Source organism: Ambystoma mexicanum, chromosome 3q, assembly GCF_040938575.1.
Source record: "Ambystoma mexicanum isolate Mex_15411 chromosome 3q, UKY_AmexF1_1, whole genome shotgun sequence".
NCBI lineage: Eukaryota > Metazoa > Chordata > Amphibia > Caudata > Ambystomatidae > Ambystoma > Ambystoma mexicanum.
In genome coordinates this window covers 1,289,668,593-1,289,689,781 of record NC_090926.1, presented here as the reverse complement: position 1 = coordinate 1,289,689,781, position 21,189 = coordinate 1,289,668,593, and the positions used below count along the sequence as shown (strand labels likewise).

General features: G+C 46.1%; 1 protein-coding gene across 2 annotated transcripts in view; it reads right to left on the bottom strand.

The window, feature by feature from the left end:
* Nucleotides 1–21,189, bottom strand: part of CC2D1A (coiled-coil and C2 domain containing 1A) — a 988,624-nt gene that overhangs the window by 192,496 nt on the left and 774,939 nt on the right. For both annotated transcript variants that reach the window (XM_069604374.1, XM_069604375.1), the window contains one exon: nucleotides 12,581–12,644. In XM_069604374.1, the coding sequence (XP_069460475.1) occupies nucleotides 12,581–12,644 (64 nt within the window). The remainder of the gene's footprint in view (nucleotides 1–12,580; nucleotides 12,645–21,189) is intronic.

The window sequence follows — 21,189 nt, the reverse complement described above, 5'->3', positions numbered from 1 at the left end:
AACTGGGGCCCATGTACCATGACAAGGATATTGTAGACAAGCTTTGGCACACCACCATCAAAGAGCCCCGCATACTAGAATGGTACGAGGAAGTGTGGGTAGATTTGGAAGGAGATGGTGGGTGCATATATCTTACATGTACTCCAGATGAATACGCCAGGAGGGGTGAAAGTTTAAGGGGGGTGTGCAGAGCATGGATGCCTATCAAAGGAACTCCTGCATGGGATGAGGCGGTGATGGACGAAGCAGAGTGTAGGAGGATAGAGGAGTTAAAGAATTCGTTACTTTAGTAACGAAAGGGGGGAAATGTAGGGGAGGACTGGTCCAGGAGACCCTTCCCGCCTGCGTTTCTTCCCCAGGTGAGGGCTATGGCCCATTGGGCGTTCCCTCATGCCACCCGGGCCCAGGTGGTGGAGGGCTCACCCACTGGAGACATTGCCCACACGTATCGAATGCCCACATGTATTGATCACAACACAAATTTAGTTAGGCCCAAAAACCATTCTCTGCCCGGTAAAGATGGTGTGAGCTCAGCGCACTGTAGCGCGGCCCCCACCCTTGGAGAACATCCCTGTTGCCGCAGCACCCTGGCAGATCCGCTGCGAGCACGTTCCCACGAACAAGACGGACATGAGCTAGCGCAATACGCTAACATTGTAACAGTTCACCTCCCGCAGTGTACCATCACTATCAGCATGACCCAGCCAGCAGGCCTGAACAATGAAATGAACAGCAAAATGGTCCTCTGATGGCAGACAGTCTTTACATATATGTATATATGAATGTCAAGTCCTCTTGCATTATTTCTTTCTTCCACAAAAACATACACGCCTGTAGAATGTATTAAAACGAGAGAGTATGCTCCCATGATATAAGCTATAGCGAGCCCGCACCATTACAGGTGGATGCTAATGATAAAGGGACGCTCCAGGGATCTGTTCGTCGCGTGTATCACTGGGCAGCCTCCCTCACATGGTTTCGCGCCATAACTAAAACTAATGCTGCTAGAGTACGCGAGAAAGCGGATGCAACTATACTATAAACTCATGTCAAGAATGCGCGAGAGTGCACGTATCATGTGTGAATGTCTGAGCCCCTCATATGCCACCACCGTCACGTACAGTGGCGGGTCGTTTTCTATGTACTCCACTGATCTAACCACTACCTCATTTACTGCGAATGTATATGCATGTAACTGAAACACTGTAGCTGCTAGAATATAATGTACAAATATGGTGCTCGGACTGGGTATAATCGAAACGCACCCAGCAAAGGTTAAATGCATGTTTTGAAGTGATTTTAAATAAGTGTTATAGAAAGTATTCAAATGTTTGCGATGCCTTTACCTATATTTGGCAACACACGAGGGAGATACCTTTGTGAAAGCGTACAAGGTCTCGACGTATCCCCCTCCCTCCCCTTAGACGACTGCCAAGACATGAGAACAGAGCCCCGCTCTGTGCCATCACGCCTCCCCCGACCTGACTGGAGCTGCTTCAAAGACTTGTAACCCCACTGCAGCACCCAAGGCCGCGGCCAGCCACCTGCATTATTTACAGCATAGCAGTAAACCTTAGTTTAAACTCAAGCGCCCCCTCGTAACCCCACAACCCACCGGACTATCTTAGACTTATGGCCCTGTGCAATCAGGACACCCAACACTTTGACGACACACAGCGAAACATCTATAACCTCTTCTAACAAGACAGAAAGACCTGTACCACCCGCCCCAGTCCCCGAAGCTTAGCCCCGCGACCCACGGCCCCGGTCAACAGATCACGAGTAACCAGGCCTCGATATATTATCCCCAGACCCATCACAAGGTGCATTCCTCCTGTGTTGCATTAACCTATTGAAAGATTTACTAAAGAGAATAGAACTGTAAATGACTGAATGGCTGCGGGGTGCATGGCAGAGGGCAAGTAAGTCAGGAAAGGCATTCATCTCTGCCACAGGCCGCCTCAGCACACCAACACCGCCCGGATGAACTCAAGCCGACCTGCCAGGCCCAGCCCAACCCACGAGGGTGACCAGTGACGTCTTCCAGCCAAGACCAACCACGCCGCAGCAGCACCTATAGTTAGTCGTCGCCACCCAATCCCAATGAACTTGTGCCCCCTATAGTATGTAGGTTTTGATGACGTTTTTTGTAAATATATACGCCTGTCTTTGCTATTGTCAGACAGAGCGCTCTCGGAGTTTGCAGAGTTCTTTGCATGCCCAATTCTGATTGATAAACTCCCATTTACGCTCACCCGCACTCTGTCTTGGCCTTATTCCCATTTTTGGGAGAGTCCTTCATTGTCTCTCATTGCGGGGAGGATCGTGCTGTTTGGGGACGCTTGCTTTCAATACCAAGTATCTCTCTGACTTTAAGAACTGTAGTTAGTTGAGGATATTGAAAAATAATCTTAAAGGAGGACGATAGGGGTCCCCAGCAACACTTCCCATAAGGAGCTGTGTGCTGCAAATAGAAAAATACAAATGCCTTTAAGAGCTATGGAGCAGACAGACTCCATATTAACGGTATAATACAAAGAATAGAGTTCCAAAAGACAGAGCCCACAAGTATGAATACGTGGAACAAGGCTCCACTCATTCAGGATTTAAAGAATTAAAGAAAAAGTTCCAGAAGTCCAGGAAAAAGTGCTGGGGGTCTCACTAGGTAAGGGGATGGAGTATAAATAGGATAACTCTCTTTAACACTGCCTTGAAGCTGGAAGGCTGAAATTCGTCAAGAAGCAGAGCTATACCACAAGTTGGCGACCACCGAAGCTTCGGCGACGAACACAGAACAGTGATGATTCCAATTAGGTAGCCCACTGGAGAGCTGGCCAGTCCACCGGGTGCTCCAGGGACACTTCCAAAGACTCAGGTAGGCTGGATCCTTGAGAATACGGCAAGACTGGTTGGTCCCACCAGTCTAAGGGTTGAGGCACTGCTCGGGCCTTTGAGTATTGAGAAAGTCCAGCAGGGCTTCAACAGGCCAATCACAGGAAGGGATGCTGGGCCTCTTTGGGAATCGTCCACGGATCTTCAGTCGGTTGCTCGTCTACATAGGATACTTGGCTGCAACGCTGATCTAAAGAAATGTTTGCCTGAGTCCTCTTATTCTCAATCTTGTATGGAAGCAAGTCCAAGCCCTCGATTGATAAGGATCTGCACTTTCAAACAGGCAGCACTGGTCCAATCAGGGACCACTGTGGGTTTCACTCATGCAAAAACACCTAGGCTCTCTGGCACCAGGGATGTGGAATGGGACGAGACAGTCCCACCCTTTCCTGGGCCAAGTACACACAAAGGCATCACGAAAGCAGGAGCCCCCGCGCAATTGCATGACCTCATATGGAATTTCCTGACCCGAGAAGGCAGGATGAAGGCCAAACAACAATATGGCCGAAGAACAAGTGAACGTTGTCGTGGCACGGCCATTTTAGGACTCTAGCCATGTTTAGTAGCCATATGCGGTAAATGCGAATGTGCAAACTAGAAATAAAGCATAAATGGTCAAAATGGAATTGTTGCCACCAGCTTGTCTTTAGGAACTCATAAAAGTAACCAAAAATCCCAAGTGTAAAAGATTTGGGTGATAAAAAAGTACCCCGACTGCACTGTAAGACGCTGTGTGCACAGTTAAAAAGTTACCAAAAAGGTAAAAAGACAAAAGGGAAACAGTTTCCCAGTACTGATAGTCTGAAGGATTGATCAGTTTACCCATGACACAATGAGCAAAAGGCCCAGGGAGTGACGCAGAAGGCTTCACTTCTCTGAAAAAAGTCAGGACAGGTTAAAAAACCTGTAACTACGCACATGGATCTCCCTCCACTTTGCAATTCGAAACATGGTCCACATCAATGTATTCAAAAGCAGAATGAAAGCCTACCCCCTTGTTTCTGCGCTAGACTCTCAATTCCCCTCTCCAGCATTGCTACTTGCACCTACACTCACCCCTAACCTGGCTCTTCCGTCTCTTTTCCCCACCAAACTAGCACTTAACAGTTTGAGGTCAGCGCTCATGCTTAGCTGGCTAAACTGCCTATCCGCTCACACTTACTTGTTCTAGGTGTGTCCACTGCATTGTTCCCGGTATCTGTTCAATATACCCCCTCTCAAACCTTGTCATCATGCCACTCACTCTCCTCATACCAAGAGGCTCAATACCTCCCGTTATCTGCTATACTACTTTTTGTGTGCTCCTTTGTGACCAAAATAGCTAGTTTCCCTGTATGTATCTATGCAAATGTGTAGTGAGCTGTACTTGCACACGACCCAGATAGTTGCTGAATTCTGCCGTACTGCTCATCTCACATTACCTAGAGTTTGGCTAAACTAAGTCAATAACTGTTCACCAACTAGGTTGGCCTCTTAGAATTCTCCAACAGGGCTAGTTCAGAAAACCGTCATTAACAATCACTCTCGCACACATCAGGACATAACAGATCATTCATACTCTTTATATAAAAGTTATTCATGGAAGGTTTGTGCGCTACTTCGCAAATGTTTTTTGTCAACGAATGAAAATAACATCTTAAAATTTCTTTCTGACTACATATTTAAAACCAACCATACTTTCATCAAATGCAGGTTACGAGTTGCTTATACCATCTTAGCCCAAGCTGAAGTAACCCTAGAAATGCTGCTCACCAACCCTGACAAAGCTAAGAAGCTAATCTATCGCTACGATTGGAATAACACCAGAGAGAAATGCTTAAAGTACAATCGGCCATCCCTGACAAATTTCAACACAAATGTCTAGGTTCCATAGAACCGTATCTTGTCAAGTTTCCATGTAAAAAAATACGCTCTGGAATCCTAAGGATTGCTTGCTCTATGTAATCATACCCCAGCAGATCTAGCCTATTGTCGATTCTGTGAAGACACAAAAGTCATGGAAACATTAGTAAATATTTTATCTCTGTGTCCAGCTGTAATCAGTGAGCGTCTGAAATTTTTTTCAGTCCACTGCAACCATCTCGGGACACTAAATCAAGTACAAAGATGGACTTTCTTATTATGTACTACGAATACTTCCATTCAAATTGCAATAGTCAATTTTTTACATGCGGTGAACCTAACCTTCTGAATATTTCAATGTTGTGTTTTGGTTGTTTTAACAATTTTGTCTTTCTGAATTTCATTCCTTTGGTACATACTAACTGTATTGAATTATACTGTAATATATTATCTCGTACTGTTGTCCGCTTCTTAAATTGTAAAGTTTTGTAATGAAAAGTTGATTTAATTCAACTATATCAATACATTTCTTTTTTGTTTTAAAGTTATTTATTAGGGAGCCGCCTACAGAAAGGTTAGCACTAGGATTGTAGGAATAGCTATTGAAGGCAGTACAAGGGACACACAATACACTTTAAAGCAAAGCCACCACAGTTTCAGCCAAGTAATTGCTTAGTTTTAAAGTGGTAGGAATGCATGAAAAGTGTCTTACAAAAATAGAAGGTAAGCAATAAAAATAGATATTACGGATGACTAATACTTTCAAGTCCTTTGAGGCCATTTTAGATATTCAGGAAAGTGTGTCCACGGCAATGTACAGGACAAACCAAAAAGTGAATTGAAATGTTCAATATATTTAACCAGTCTTGCAGACTAACTATGATGACACCATGTGACTGGAATTTCATTTTAAAGTAATTTGTGGCCAAACCCTTTCATTCTAGTGAAGCCTGACCACAAACCAAGGTTCCTGCCTCAGAAAGCAAAGCTGCCTGGTCCTGCACCACCAAGAACTGCTGCCATCTTACCAGGGAAGGTTGGAAGGCATCTTGATCACTCCGATAGGTTCCTTGGGGGCATGTGACAAACTGCCTCCATTGTTTATTGAGTCTCCCCTGGGCATCCCACATGGGAGTCTTTCGCTAAATCCCAAAAGGAGCAAAGGGCAGCTTCCTGTTTGGCCCTTGAGTGCTGAAAAGGGCATAGGGTCAGAGTTGCAGACTAATTCTTCAGGAAAACGTTGCAGATCTCACCCTTCGCCAGATGCCTGCTTCGACCCAGAAACTTTCCATTCACAGCAAGCATTTATTACCTCAAAGGAGCAAGAGACTGCTTTTTTTGGGACCTGCCAACTGTCTTTTGGCCACCTATACCTCAATTCTATCCCATCTCAGAACGTATACTCGCTCCTTCCCAGCCACCTTCCTCCCTTCTCTTGCCGCCCACTCATCTACCCTCTTCCTCTCAGGCTGCACCCTTCCTTTGTCCTCTGATACACATGTATTTTGCCCTTTATCATGCACCTTGAACCTTCTCCTATCCTTCTCCCTTCCTAAACTCGCTCTTCTCCTCCCGAACTCTCATAGCCTTCAGCCACAACTCGGTCTAAGTTTTACCTTGCTCGCTTATTTCACTCTCTCCTCATCAAACCAGATGCTGCTGTTCTCTCAGGACCTCCAGTCCAACCGTATGCATCCCCCCCTTGCATACCCGAACAAACTTGATCCCCCTCTCCACTACCTCCTTTTACATCATACCTAGAATGCAGCATCCCTCTGCAACAAGTAATTCTGCAATTCCCATCACCCTCAACTTTCTATCACAGAATCCAGCCTCTCCCTTCGTGATTCAGCTATACTGAAGGCACTACACACTGCCTCTTCTACACTTCAACTGATTGGGGAGGGTGATTGAGTGCGGTTTCTTATCAATAAAAACCTCACCGCTGCCCCTCTTCCCCCTCCTCCACTTCGAACAGGTCACTATACAACTTCTTCCTCCCAACGCCTCTTACTATTCTTGCTCTCTGTAGACCAGTCAGCCCTCTAAATTCCTTCCCTGATGTGAACCTTCTTCTTGTCCCACTTTCCACCGACATCCACACTTTCGGGGAACTTAACCTTCCCAAACCCACTGCTGCCACGAGCTGTGATCTTAACTCCCTCCTATTGAAAAACCCTATGACCAGAGGCCCATCTCTCGTGGGTACTTTCTTGACCTGGTCTCCGGTTCTACTTTGCTCACCTCATGATCTTTCCGTTGACCCATCTGATCATTACATTGTTCACTTTAACGTCTCGGTCCCTCCACCCTCTACTCCCCCATTCAATGAACAAGAGGACATTCAGGCAGAACTCTTACCACTTACCTAGAGGATGTGAGGACCTACTTTTTGTGTCTCCCCACTAAGCATGCCTCTTCCATTAACAGTGATTGTCATGACTTTCACTATGCACCAATGACCATCTTTGACCAACACTATCCTGCCCGTACATCCCCCACCTTCCACACCCGTATTCTGCCATCGATCACCCCAGAGATCCAGACCCTGAAAACAAACATGCACTGTGGACTAGGACGCTGGAATAAATATCAGAACCCCACCGTACAGAAATTCCCTCGCTGCTCTCTTCACTGCACTCTACAAAAGTATCCAACTTCACAAACCTTATCTACTCCATATGCAGTTACCCCCCCACACATTTGTCTGCCCTCCGACCTTTTCTCATAATTCCAAGTCTAATAACTATTGCTCTCTCCCCCTCTTCCAATAACTTTGCTCACTACTTTTCCTTTAAAAACTCTACAAATGTGATGCTCACAGCCCTCCTCTCTCTCTCTCTCTCTCTCTCCATCCCACCTCACCATCCTTCACCACCTCCGACGCCTATGCCTTCTAATATAAACATCTTCTCTACCTCTATTGTCGAATCAGAACCAATCCATCTTGTGTTCTGAAAGACCCTTTTCCTCTTCAAATGGTCAAAGACTTAGTCCCAGTGACCTCTGACCTTTTGAACCTCCCTCCCACCCTGGACTCTTCCCTGCCTTCCTCAAATCAACTGTCCTACATTTTATTTTGAAGACTCCTCCTGCAGACTAAAATGTTACGGCAAACTATTGCTTGGGTTCCCTCCTAACCTATTATTCAAAAGCCCAAGAGTGGATGGGCTTTAACAGGGTCATCAACTACCTTGAGGATAATGGCCTTGGCGATCCACTTCAGTCTGACTTCTGGAGTAAACACCACACCGAAACTACACCCATGAATACATTTTCTGGTGCAGCTTTCAAGACTATCGACCACTCCTCTATCTTCCTCACTTTCCAGGATCTCTGGTTTTGCAAATCGGCTCTCGCCTAGATCACCTCAGACCTGGAAGGGCACACCTTTCAAAACTCCTGGTACTCACAAACCTCTGACCCCAGCCTTCGCCAAATATCAGTTATTGTACCTCTGCCCGAGGCAGGCTTATCTCGTCCTCTAGTTTTCACTATCATCTCTTTCCTGACAACACTCAAATCTTTAACTCTTACCTCTTTTACCGTAGCCATCTCGGAACGTTTACCACTGTCTCGCTGCAATCCATCACTGCATGGGTCCCCCTGCAACCTCACACAGAACTCTTTGAAAACAGAAGTGCTCTTTCTCCCAGCACTATCCCGACCCCATCTCTTTACTTTCCATCTGACCTTCTTGCTACCTCGCCCAAGACATGCAACCTTGGGGTCCACTTTGATAGTGGACCTCTGACTGCCAAAATTCATAACAACCTCTACTGGTCGGATTAACCTTTTCAACATTTGTAAAATGCATCCACTCTTCACTCATTACTCTACGAAAACTCCAATCTCCACCCTCGTGCTCAGCAAACTGAACTACTGCTCTTTTCTATTTATTTATTTGAAGATTTATGAAGCGCAACTAAGGCCCAAGAGCGTCTAGGCGCTGGTGTCAGCGGTGGCGTGAGAATGTCTCCTACTCAAACCTGCACAGTTCCTGAATTAGAACAAAACAATACTCTTTCATATTCCTGTTTACTGCTTCCTCCCTCTAGAAAAAAGGTGTGTGATATTTTCGAATATTAAAGGCTGCACGCAAAAAGACATTTATTTTTGCCAATTTGATGTAGACTAAAATATTCACCAATATCACATTCCAGGGGAAGTACCACCCGCTGAACCGCCCTGCAAATGATTCCCCGCCCACATCCTTTAAATTGGGGGGTTTTACCACCCCTTAACCTGCCCTGCCACCTTCCCACTATATACATTCCTACGCCACCCCTCCGTCCCCTCAGACACACAAACCAACACACATACTTGGTCGCCCCTCCCTTCTGCACAACGAACTATCCTCCATCCACACAAAACATACATTTTCTCCCCAGCCCTCTCCCTACCACAATACAAACATTCTCACTCGACAGAGACAGACAAGTGACACACACTTACCCAATACACTTTCAGCTTCCGCCTTCCGGTCCCGGCCTTGCCCGTTAGCCTGAGCCGGGACTCATGAGCAGCAGAGGCATGACAGTTTGATTTAGAAAGACAGCTCTGAGCAGTCTCAGAGTGGTCTTTCTAAGTCGATCTTTTTGGTTTTCAATTAAACCAACAAAAAAAAAAAAACACAGTCCACACCAGAGAAAGTACTCAACTTCACTGCTTGCATACTATGCAACCTAACCAGATACTCCCCCACTTCTACAAACAAACACCATGCTGATTGGGTCTCTATGCTCAACCACTCCCTTCTGAAGTTCCATCCTCTAGTCTACAAAGCTATCAATGGTCATGTTTCTCAATACCTGGCTGACTATGTATCCCTTGTTTGTGCATATTAAGTAGATTTGGGTTCTCACCCTAAGTTACCAGGGTAATTCAGACGTGGACCCCTTGTGCATCATTCTTAAGAGAGGCACAGCTCCACCTCATGAACGAGTCCCAGCCAGGTCGAAACACGTGTCTGGGGTTGCTGTTGGTACTCTTATTCAGAAGAGAATTGCCTGGCTTTTCGGTGCTGGGCTGCCTTTCGGCAGGACAAAGACTGATATGTAATGGAAATGTCTCTTCTGTGAAAGGGACAGTCAGCTAAAGAATCTGGTTGAGACTCTCCCGGGATATAGGATGCCCCTTGTTTGTGCATATCTCTGTATACTCACCATCTCATGCCGCTCTTCCTCTGCATTGAGCCTTACTGCCCCGTGTGCCTCATGTGCCTCCTTTCAGTCCTTCTCCGTCTCCCTCATGGTCCCAGTCTACTGGAACAAACTGCCCCACAAAAATCAAAGCTAGCCACATGGCGGATCGCTTCAAAGAAAAACAAACACCTATCGAGTTAAGTCCATGGACATCGAGAAGGCACACTTGTCTAATAGACCACTTGGAAAAGGCTCACGTGTTTGGGAGCAGTGGTAGGTTTCTGTGCTGGCTCCTGAAAGGTCTGTATCCAGATACCTGGCAGTTAGCTGGGTGACTAAAACACAAATGGCAGCTTTGGACAACCACTTTGAGACAACCGACGAAGAGCTGGGCTCCATGGATGGACACGCGACGAGTACGCACAATAGTGACCCTTACCAAGGTCCACAAAATGCTCCGGTAAGGGTAATGAGTTCAGGACAAGAGGTAAAAAGGCATGTACAATGAGAAACAGCTTTAGGAGCTGGGGTACTGAGCAGCAAACAATACACCTTAGGATTCCAGGTACAGCAGTGGCCCTCACATTCAGAGTCCAGGAGCCTCGAGCGAGTACCAAAGACCATGAAGGAAGGCGCACAGATTGCCCACTGGTTCAAGAAGAGGAATCAGCTGTCACAGGTTTCCTGTAGTCCACTGTAGCAGCACTGTGTCCAGCGGAGTCCTCAGTGATCTCTCGGATTCACTCGCTTTGCTTCTTGGAGTTAAGTGCCAATAGTCCACAAAAGAAATGGCTCAGGATCCCCACAGATACACACCTATAGGACGATGGGAGTTACTGCAACACTCCAATTACCCACAGTGCACTGTTAAAAGTATTGGCAGACATCCAATCAGTAGTGGCTAATTCGGACACATAAATACACAGGGATGTGGCTTAAGACACCTGATAGACCCTTACCAAACCCAAACAGGACCCCATTCATTTACTCTTCCTGTATACAAGGTTCTTCCCGTCGGGAAAGTCGAGGAAGGCAGCCAAAGCAAGTGGTTCAGTTTGCAGAGCTTGGGAAAACTATGTTTTTGGGCACTGAAAAAAGGACATGTGTACCTGAAGGAAAAACGGCTACACAAAAGTGCCACCATGAAAAAGTGAAGTACTTCCACCAGCCTGCACTGACTATTTGGGAGAGGGGGCTCACTGATGGACAAAAAATGGAGTAGAAATGCACCACTGTTCCGATAGCCACAGGACAGCACATCAAAACTAAATGAGCTACAGTGATAAGTAAGGTTCCGAAAAACTCAAACAAAGTGAGGAAACATACTGGGGGCTCACAATTTAAGTGTGAGCATAGCAGTGTGTGGACTATCACTGCCTGAATGCTAATGACATTTTATACTGTATTCTGACCGCTTCCATTGCCAACCTAACAGCTGCACATGACTTCTCAGCATTGTCACTGGGGGAGCTAGAGAACGTGGTCAGGAACCTCTGATGCTAACCTGGGGGTCGGTCTTCCGTCCCCTGAACACATGGACGAGCGAAATCATCAAAACAGACACGGGTGTCATTAAAAGTAGAGGAAACACCCAGGGCCAAACTTAAGGGGAGACCAAACCAATTGAACAACAAAGAGAAACACACCCAGAGTCTAACTATAGGGAGAAACCATACCCAGTGGGCAGCTAGAGGGGGACGATAACACAGCCAGGAACAAAGAGAAACACATCCAGAGCCTAACTACAGGGACACACCATACCCAGTGGGCAACTAGAGGGGGGCGATAACACAATTGGGAACAAAGAGAAACACACCCAGAGCCTAACTCTACGGAGACACCATACCCAGTGGGCAACTACAGCAGGACAATAACACTAGGAACAAAGAGAAACACATCCAGAGCCTAACTACAGGGAGAAACCATACACAGTGAGCAACTAGAGGGGGACAATAACACACCCATGAACAAAGAGAAACCCACCTAGAGCCTAAATACAGGGAGAAACCATACGCAGTGAGCAACTACAGGGGGGCGAGAACACACCCATGAACAAAGAGAAACACACCAACAGCCTAACTACAGGGAGAAACCATAACCAGTGGGCAACAGGAGGACAATAACACAGCAAGGAACAAAGAGAAACACACCCAGAACCTAACTACAGGGAGAAACCATAAGCAGTGAGCAACTAGAGGGGGACAAGAACACACCCACAAAACAATATAGTGAAAAACATCCAAAACCTAACTACAGGGAGAAAATATGCCCAGTGAGCAACTAGAGGTGAACGATAACACACCCATGGAACAACAAAGAGAAAAATACCCACAGCCTAACTACAGGTAGAAACCATAACCAGTGGGCAACTACAGGAGGAGAAGAACACAGCATTGGAACAACAAAAAGAAACACTCTCAGAGCCTAACTACAGGGACAAGCCATACGCAGTGAGAACCAGGTTACATTTGTGGGTAAATAAGCAACACACCCGAGTAAACTGCAGACAAGAAGCAAACCACCTATGGGAGAAGTGAAGAGAAAACAAACCCTTGACATCTAACTGACGACATAGTCAAAAGGTTTACACAGCTGAGATGCCTCTGGACACATCTTCAAGGTGGGCATGACACACTAATGCAAAGTGCTCCCTTCACACCCATCCAACCAGACTCCTAGGAAGGGTAGTCTACAGTACTCACCTTCTTCTCCAGCCGCTCCCTCTCAAATGCCAAGACGTGCAGACTCTGTAACGTGTAACCCACCCTGTTAAACAGGAAAAAAGGTGGACATTTAGGTGACCATTTAGCACAGCCTCAAAGAAACAGAAACCCTTCCCACATAGATGGGACAACATTGTCCCCACATAGCACACCCTTCAAACTAACTAGGGGTAAAGGGTAAGCCCACCAATTCACTATGCAACTGTTTCAAAAGATTTTCCGGGGGAGCTCTTGAATACAGTATTGCAACACTGGCCTGGGTGGACCCAATAAATTCAAACGTAGATGCCATATTAATAACCATACATTATTATTATATTTATATAGCATGGAGCTAGATTGGAAGCAGCAGAGCACTAGAACTATAACGTGTGTGTGTGCCAAAAACAATACAAGTAGCACTGTGTTGAGTTGCAGATAGTCACTGTGTGCCTGGTTATTAGTTCTTTTTAGGGAGAGATCAGTCCGGATTGCTGCAGGGATGGAATTTAATAGAACCGGCGTGCAGCAAAAGGAGGACCGTTTCCTAGTGTTCTCCTTGCAGGCCTTTCTCGAGTCTGGCAATGGCCCTATTGTACATACATCACATTCAACTTAGCCGCCAGGTAAGGGGGTCTGCCGGCCGAGATAGCCTAGGTGAAGCATGCATTTTATTAACAGGTTCCTAGCTGGTAAAGTGGTCAAAGTTGCGCACCCCAGCAATGAGCAAGCAGCCACGAGGCTGAAACGTCCAAGATGGCCGCCACCAGAGAATCCACTAGTCCCTGTATGCAGAATGCTTTGCTGAGCACAATGCTACTTGACTGGACAACAAGGACTGAAGAGGGAGCTGCAAATGTAAGCCGGAAGGTGAAGCCGGGTGGAAATCAAGGCCAGTATTTAAGGCCACTAGTACTCCCTGCCGCTCTCCGCTGAAGCCGCAGGCCATTCTACACTGACCTGCCATTCCCCCCATCAGTTCTTGAAGGTAAGCCATACAGTCCCGGGAGAGTTGGCACAAACACCCTCAACGTTGGCTCCCCTCCTAAGACTGCATCCGTTGCGCCCAAAACATACCTCTCCTAAGCCCTACAACCTTTCTCATGACTATGTGCGACACAAATCAGGGACTGTACTTCCCGCCGGATAGCCCCAAAGATGCTCCACTCTAACCCTGCCCCCCTCCCGACCATGCAGGATGGCCCATGCTGTGTCTTTGCAGCGAAATCCATAAGTTCCCACCTACACCGAAAACTTCAGAGAGCTCCTCTGCCGCCCAGCATAACCTCATACACTCACCCATCGGTCAATCCGCACGACACATGCAAAAAAAAGACAGCATCTATATCACCACAACCGCCCGTGCCCCACAAGCCAATGACTCAACAGGATTACCACTGCCCTACATGAAGCCATGTAACGCGCACCACAGAAACACCTACCTCTGCTACAGAACTCCCCCCTCCCCCAGCTTTGCCAATCCCACCCACAGCCGCTCTCTTCCAGGAATGCCCTTCTGAGAACACACACTATCGCTGCCATCCCATCTCAGTTCACCCCCATCTACGACCTCGACACACAGCAAAACCAATGGCAGCCCTCGCCCTGCACACCAGCGCTCCAACCAAATGAGAAAATATGTGAATGCCATTAAGACTGGACCCTCAGCAGTTAAAATACACTGGCATGACTCCACCGATGCCAACCAAGCTATTCCAGCTGTTAACTCGATGATACTGCCTACTGCTACTGTACCATGCCGTACCCTGGTGCCAAGCACAGCTATTTTGTACCCTAATACTTTCATGGCACGCTACTGCCCTAGCGACTGCTATGATGCCTGCAAGTGCTACCCCCAAGGCTTACTACCATACAAATTCCCCAAACTCTGCGATGATATGACAATGCTGCCATTACTAATTCTGTCACCGCGAATGCCCTAGACCTAGCTGGGCTACCTGACAAGGCTGCCAATACTGCTTCCTGCACGCTAACGCCCTAGACCTGGCCATGACACCTGATAGTGCTACCCATACTGTTGCTAGTCATGCAAGTGCCCCAACTTCCGCATGATGTCTGCCATTGCTGCCTTCAATCCTAGCCCCTGACCCCACAGGCCCCAGTATCGCCCCACCCCCAACATCCCTACAGTAAAGACCTCAGTGCTGAAACCACACTAATCAACACACATTTCCTAACTGCCCATGCGCCAGACATCCATGAGCTCCTCACAGACCTCCTCACATCCCATAACATAGATGCCCTAGCCATTCCAGAGTATCCAGCCCTGCCCTATCCTTAGCAATTCCTCCAGGCTTTACCATATACCGAAAATACAAAATGCAAGAGGAGGAGCCCCCCTTCGACATTCTCGACTCCCTAGGCATAGCCTACACCAACTATGCTGACGCCGCACATCCTCCCTCTCTCTGGCAACTATGAAGAAGACTCCAATACTCGACGCCGCCTACACAACCATCCAGAACTGGATGGCTACCAATTACCACTGCCTCAACGGGGACAAAACTGAGATCTTGCTGATAGGCCCCCTACAAAGCTTAAGAAGCTCAGCCCCCAATACACTGCATTCAAAATTTACAACATCCTGATCCCCATCTCCACCTCAGTGTAGACATTAGGCGTCCACCTCAATTCTTCTCTCTCACTGACACGCCATGTGAATGCTATCGCCTCGTCTGCCATCTACACAACCAAATTGATGCCTCCAGATCTTTTCTATCCCAAGACAGCTGCCTAACCATTGCACGTGCATTCATTGGCTCCAGGCTCGACTACTGCAATGTCCTATTTGCAGGCACCTCCTCCCAAAACATACAAAAGCTGCAAACCATCCAGAATAATGATAATGACGTGTTATTTATATAGCGCCTTAATCCAAAGCGCTTTACAGAGCAAATATTTACATACAGTATCACCCAACTGAAATTGGTACTCATTTATCGACCTCGGAAAGATGAAAGGCTGAGTTGGCCTTGCCGGGATTCGAACCTGCGACCTGCAGATCACGCTCAAATCGCAGCAGCAAACGCTCAACCCGCTGAGCTATCTTACCGGCTTATAATATTAATGCCCTCCAAGCAGCGCTCCGCATCCCCACACAGGTTCACATCTCCACCGCTAGGAGAGCGGTGCACCGGCTGCCCATCCGTGAAAGAATCACTTTCAAAACCCTGTCCATCACTGCACCCCCTAACCTCTCCCAGAAAACCACCAAAGCGTGTTCTTCGAATGCCACCAGGACGCCCCATGCACATCAACTGTCTACCCAAAGTCAGAGACACTAAAGCCAGAGGTTCTAGCGTCCCCGCCATCGCGGCCAAACAGCTGAACCCCCTTCAACCTCCCTGAGAGCGGAGCCCTCTTACTGGCTATTCCAGAGAGCACTCAAAACATGGCTGTTTGCCTAGGATGGAGCCCCCTCGAAATGTATCTTGATACTTTTTTGCCTGCTCTACTGCTTCCCGACCTACAATGTAACTGTCTCCTATGCAAGTACCGGTTTTGTTACAGCGCCTAGATGCCTAGAGGTTGCTGTGTGCTTTATAAATGAATAAATGACGTGCACCGTAGCTCAGTGTGCCGCCTTAATGAGGGCCAGTTGTGTGGCTGGGAGCCCTGCTATTAGGGCGTAACCACACCCCAGGCCCCGCCTAGGTGAGAGATTACTAGAGTCTGACCTACCATTAGGAAATCCTGGGGAAGCAAGACTAGTGTGAGATTCGATGCCAGGCCGTTGGGCCTTTTAAGCTATGTGTAGTAGAAAGGGTGGGCTGCCATCTGCAATGCATTCTAGAGATTTGGCTGATTTGCTGAGGTGCAGGGTAAAGTAGGTAGGCAGGGACAGTGGGAATCTCGTTCATCCATTCATGCGTGTCACTAATTAGATGACAAGGCATTTAGCTACCTTAAGAGAGTCATAGTTACTCCTGCCGTTTACCCACGCTTCATTGAATTTCTTCACTTTGACAGTCGGAGCACTGGGCAGAAATCACATCGCGTCAACACCCACCACAGGCCTTCGGTGCAGGGTAAATCTGCCCCAGTGCTTACCATCCAGCCACCTCTGAGCGGGAGCCTGCATGGTTGGGAGGACCAGGACGATGAATTTGGTCTGGGCTGGGTTAGTAGTTGCTTGACATCCATGTTTGAAAGCTAGCAAAGTCTACATAGAGGTAGAATAGAAACACAAAAGGCAGACTGACTACCCCTCTCTCTAGGTCTGGCAACACAACAGGTACAGGTGCTGAGAAGCTGGCATATAAATCTACAGCTATTGTCTTATAAGAGAGACAGTTGGTATACAGAAACCGTAATACAAATATCAATAAATCTCTTTAATAGTTAAAAATAAAATTTCGTAGAAAAATATACACTTAATAGGCTTCATCATATCTCACTCATTCCATTCATACCAATTCACTCATTCTGTGACATCCGGGTTCGGCAGTTAACATTTCCTTAGCACATATTAGTTATTAATATGTATGACAATTGGAAAACACACAATTGGATTTTCTATAGGTCGACATATGTTTCGGCCCCTTTTCCATAGTCCCATCGCTGTCTACGGTGGTCTAGATAGTCAGTGTTGGGCCATCTTCAGGACAGTGATGATTTAGTAAAAGCTTAACGTCTTCACCCTTTTTCCATATGAAAAGCCAAATCTATAAACATAAGTTAAAAACAAATTACAATGTATACTGGTCTGGTCTCTTTTAATTGGTCTCACGATGATGGCTAGATAGCTATGCCAGAGAATATGCACCTACCTGTGGCCGAGAACGTAGTTGTGGACCACGGAGAAGAAATAAGAAATTGGAGGGTATTTTCTGTATTACCCTAGTCTATGACCCTAACGAAAGGAGAAAAGACAACGCGGCAAATTACTCCCTTGTAAGTTTAATAAATTGCTATATGGCTGCAGAGCATTTTATTTTAAATTGGCATTGCAGAGCAACCTAACAGATACCTTTTCGCAAGTGGGTGGAGCTTCAAATCTCTTTATCTCCATCTCATTTCATGGGCAAGTTTCAAGAGGGACTTGCTTCCTTCGACACTTGAACACGTAGTGTCTGTAAAAGAGAGGTGTTCAATAAATTACCTTACTCAAGTCTAATTTCAACCACATTGCGTTGAAAAGAATTTCTCATTTAAATGTGGTGGGAAAGCATGGGCTAGTCGCGGGGCTACACTCTCTATCAGAGCTAAGATCTAAATCAGGAGAAAGACATGTTTGTATTTGTGTCTATCTATCACAAGGCAGCCTAGAGCATCAGTTACCTGTTAAACAACGCGGATTAACTTGGACGCTACGTGTGATGTAACTGGTAGTGCTGGCGCACGTACCGGGCGGTTCTCTTTGCTGCATAGCGGAGTCTGTGCATGGACTTCTAATCGCGACTCTGTAAGAGAGTACTGTTCCTTACTTTTATGGTTCATTGGAACGAAACAGCAGAGTAGCTCGGGCAGCGTCTGCTGACTTGTGAGTGAGTTGCATGGACTTCTGTTCGCAGCTTTATGAACGAGCGCTGTTCCTCACCTTTATAGTTAGTTGGGACGAAGCAGCGAGGTTGCTCGAGCGGCGTCTGCTGACTTGTTAGTGAGTCACGTTAGAGAAGGGGAGGGGCTGAGGCTATATAAAGATCACGTGTTGCCAAAGAAAACGTGCAACTACGCGGTGTGACAAAGCGAGTTCTTTGTAGGTTACATTTCCCAGCAAGCCTGGAACGAACCATGGACGCTTACGGGGACTTCAATGAAACTTGTCTTTCAACAGGTGTCTTAATTTTAAATAGCAGGAGCTACGCAGTGTCTTTGTGATGATGAATCGACTTCGCAATAATCTCACTTATGACAAATGAGTGCATCGTAGTTGTGTAAAATCACAGACAAGAGTGTGTTGTGGTTACAATTGTCCAATGAACCATAAAAGTGAGGAACAGTACTCTCTTACAGAGTCGCGATTAGAAGTCCATGCACAGACTCCGCTATGCAGCAAAGAGAACCGCCCGGTACGTGCGCCAGCACTACCAGTTACATCACACGTAGCGTCCAAGTCAATCCGCGTTGTTTAACAGGTAACTGATGCTCTAGGCTGCCTTGTGATAGATAGACACAAATACAAACATGTCTTTCTCCTGATTTAGATCTTAGCTCTAATAGAGAGTGTAGCCCCGCGACTAGCCCATGCTTTCCCACCACATTTAAATGAGAAATTCTTTTCAACGCAATGTGGTTGAAATTAGACTTGAGTAAGGTAATTTATTGAACACCTCTCTTTTACAGACACTACGTGTTCAAGTGTCGAAGGAAGCAAGTCCCTCTTGAAACTTGCCCATGAAATGAGATGGAGATAAAGAGATTTGAAGCTCCACCCACTTGCGAAAAGGTATCTGTTAGGTTGCTCTGCAATGCCAATTTAAAATAAAATGCTCTGCAGCCATATAGCAATATATTAAACTTACAAGGGAGTAATTTGCCACGTTGTCTTTTCTCCTTTCGTTAGGGTCATAGACTAGGGTAATACAGAAAATACCCTCCAATTTCTTATTTCTTCTCCGTGGTCCACAACTACGTTCTCGGCCACAGGTAGGTGCATATTCTCTGGCATAGCTATCTAGCCATCATCGTGAGACCAATTAAAAGAGACCAGACCAGTATACATTGTCATTTGTTTTTAACTTATGTTTATAGATTTGGCTTTTCATATGGAAAAAGGGTGAAGACGTTAAGCTTTTACTAAATCATCACTGTCCTGAAGATGGCCCAACACTGACTATCTAGACCACCGTAGACAGCGATGGGACTATGGAAAAGGGGCCGAAACATATGTCGACCTATAGAAAATCCAATTGTGTGTTTTCCAATTGTCATACATATTAATAACTAATATGTGCTAAGGAAATGTTAACTGCCGAACCCGGATGTCACAGAATGAGTGAATTGGTATGAATGGAATGAGTGAGATATGATGAAGCCTATTAAGTGTATATTTTTCTACGAAATTTTATTTTTAACTATTAAAGAGATTTATTGATATTTGTATTACAGTTTCTGTATACCAGCTGTCTCTCTTATAAGACAATAGCTGTAGATTTATATGCCAGCTTCTCAGCACCTGTACCTGTTGTGTTGCCAGACCTAGAGAGAGGGGTAGTCAGTCTGCCTTTTGTGTTTCTATTCCCCTTCACTCTCCCTGTTTACAGACCTGACCCCCCGAAAACAAAAAATTTGGGAGTACCCACTATTATACCTACATAGAGGTAGGCAATGTCCAGGGGACCATCAACCCTAAACCCCTTGGTATACTTATCAATTAACTGTCAAACTGATCAGCAGCTGCTAACAGAAGGAAGACCTATTCCTACTTCTCCAACCCGCTACACAGATAAGTAACCCTAGGTTTCACAGATCAGTAACCCTAGGTTACACAGATCAGTAACCCTAGGCTACACAGATCAGTAACCCTAGGCTACACAGATCAGTAACCCTAGGCTACACAGATCAGTAACCCTAGGTTTCACAGAGAATTGTAACGCAAATAATGTCTTCATTGCCAAGTGTTAGTAAAGATTTTATTTTTGCTGCTTTCCCTCCCTAGACATCCATCAACCCCCGCCACCCCCATGTTTTTGCTGTTGTGTACACACTCACTTGCCTTGCTGAGCTCGCCTGTTATGGGGCATGGTAGATCAGACTCGGGAGAGAGTGGCAGTTTTGTGAAATCTTTCTTCATTAGAACACACAAGGCCTAAGCTACCCCTAACACCAAGTTTCTCTGCCCTACTCAATAAAGAAAGGAACTTTAAAAGGCTGCTCGTCGGGATTTATTACACACAAGCAAAAAAAAAAAAAACGTCCGTCCATAATCCTATGCTAACATTAATTCTGTCCTACCACTAACGACACAAGGCAAAACATAAATTCAACAAAAATAAAATGAGGGTGCCCACCCAGCAAAATAATGAGGACTGGTTTCTACCCCCCAACCTGGTGTCTCTTGGTCAAAAGAATGGCCTTCTTGCCCAGGTGCACAGCCTACGTGAGTAGCATGAACGTCTATTGCCTTCTTTCCCACTTTGCAATCCCTGGTTCATATTTTCAATTTAGGTTTTTTCTGGTGTTCCTCACCAGGGAAAGTGTAGACACCATCTTCAGTTCGGTACAACACCTTGCGGTTCACTCCTCTTAACCTCTCCTGGAGTCAGAGTCTCCCTCCCTCCCTCTCTCCCTATCTACCTATCGACCTACAGAACCTACAGAAAGGAAATGGAAGTGAATTCAACCCTTTTTGCTACCATCTGTCACTACAAACCTGTCATCAAAAATATTCCTAAAGGAGAATTAATTAGGGCTAAAAGAAACTGTAGAAACATTTCACCCTTCCAATCAGAATGCAAACTACTTTCCAATAGATTTCTTGCCAGGGGGTACCCCAAAAATGATATTAAAAATGCCAGAACAAAAGCTAAACAAATGACCAGAACAGCAACACTGACTCCTAAAACCAAACCACTTAAACAGCAAGATCCGTACAATTTATCACCACCTATTGTGGAAGCACCAAAGCTATTAGGATAGTATTTAAG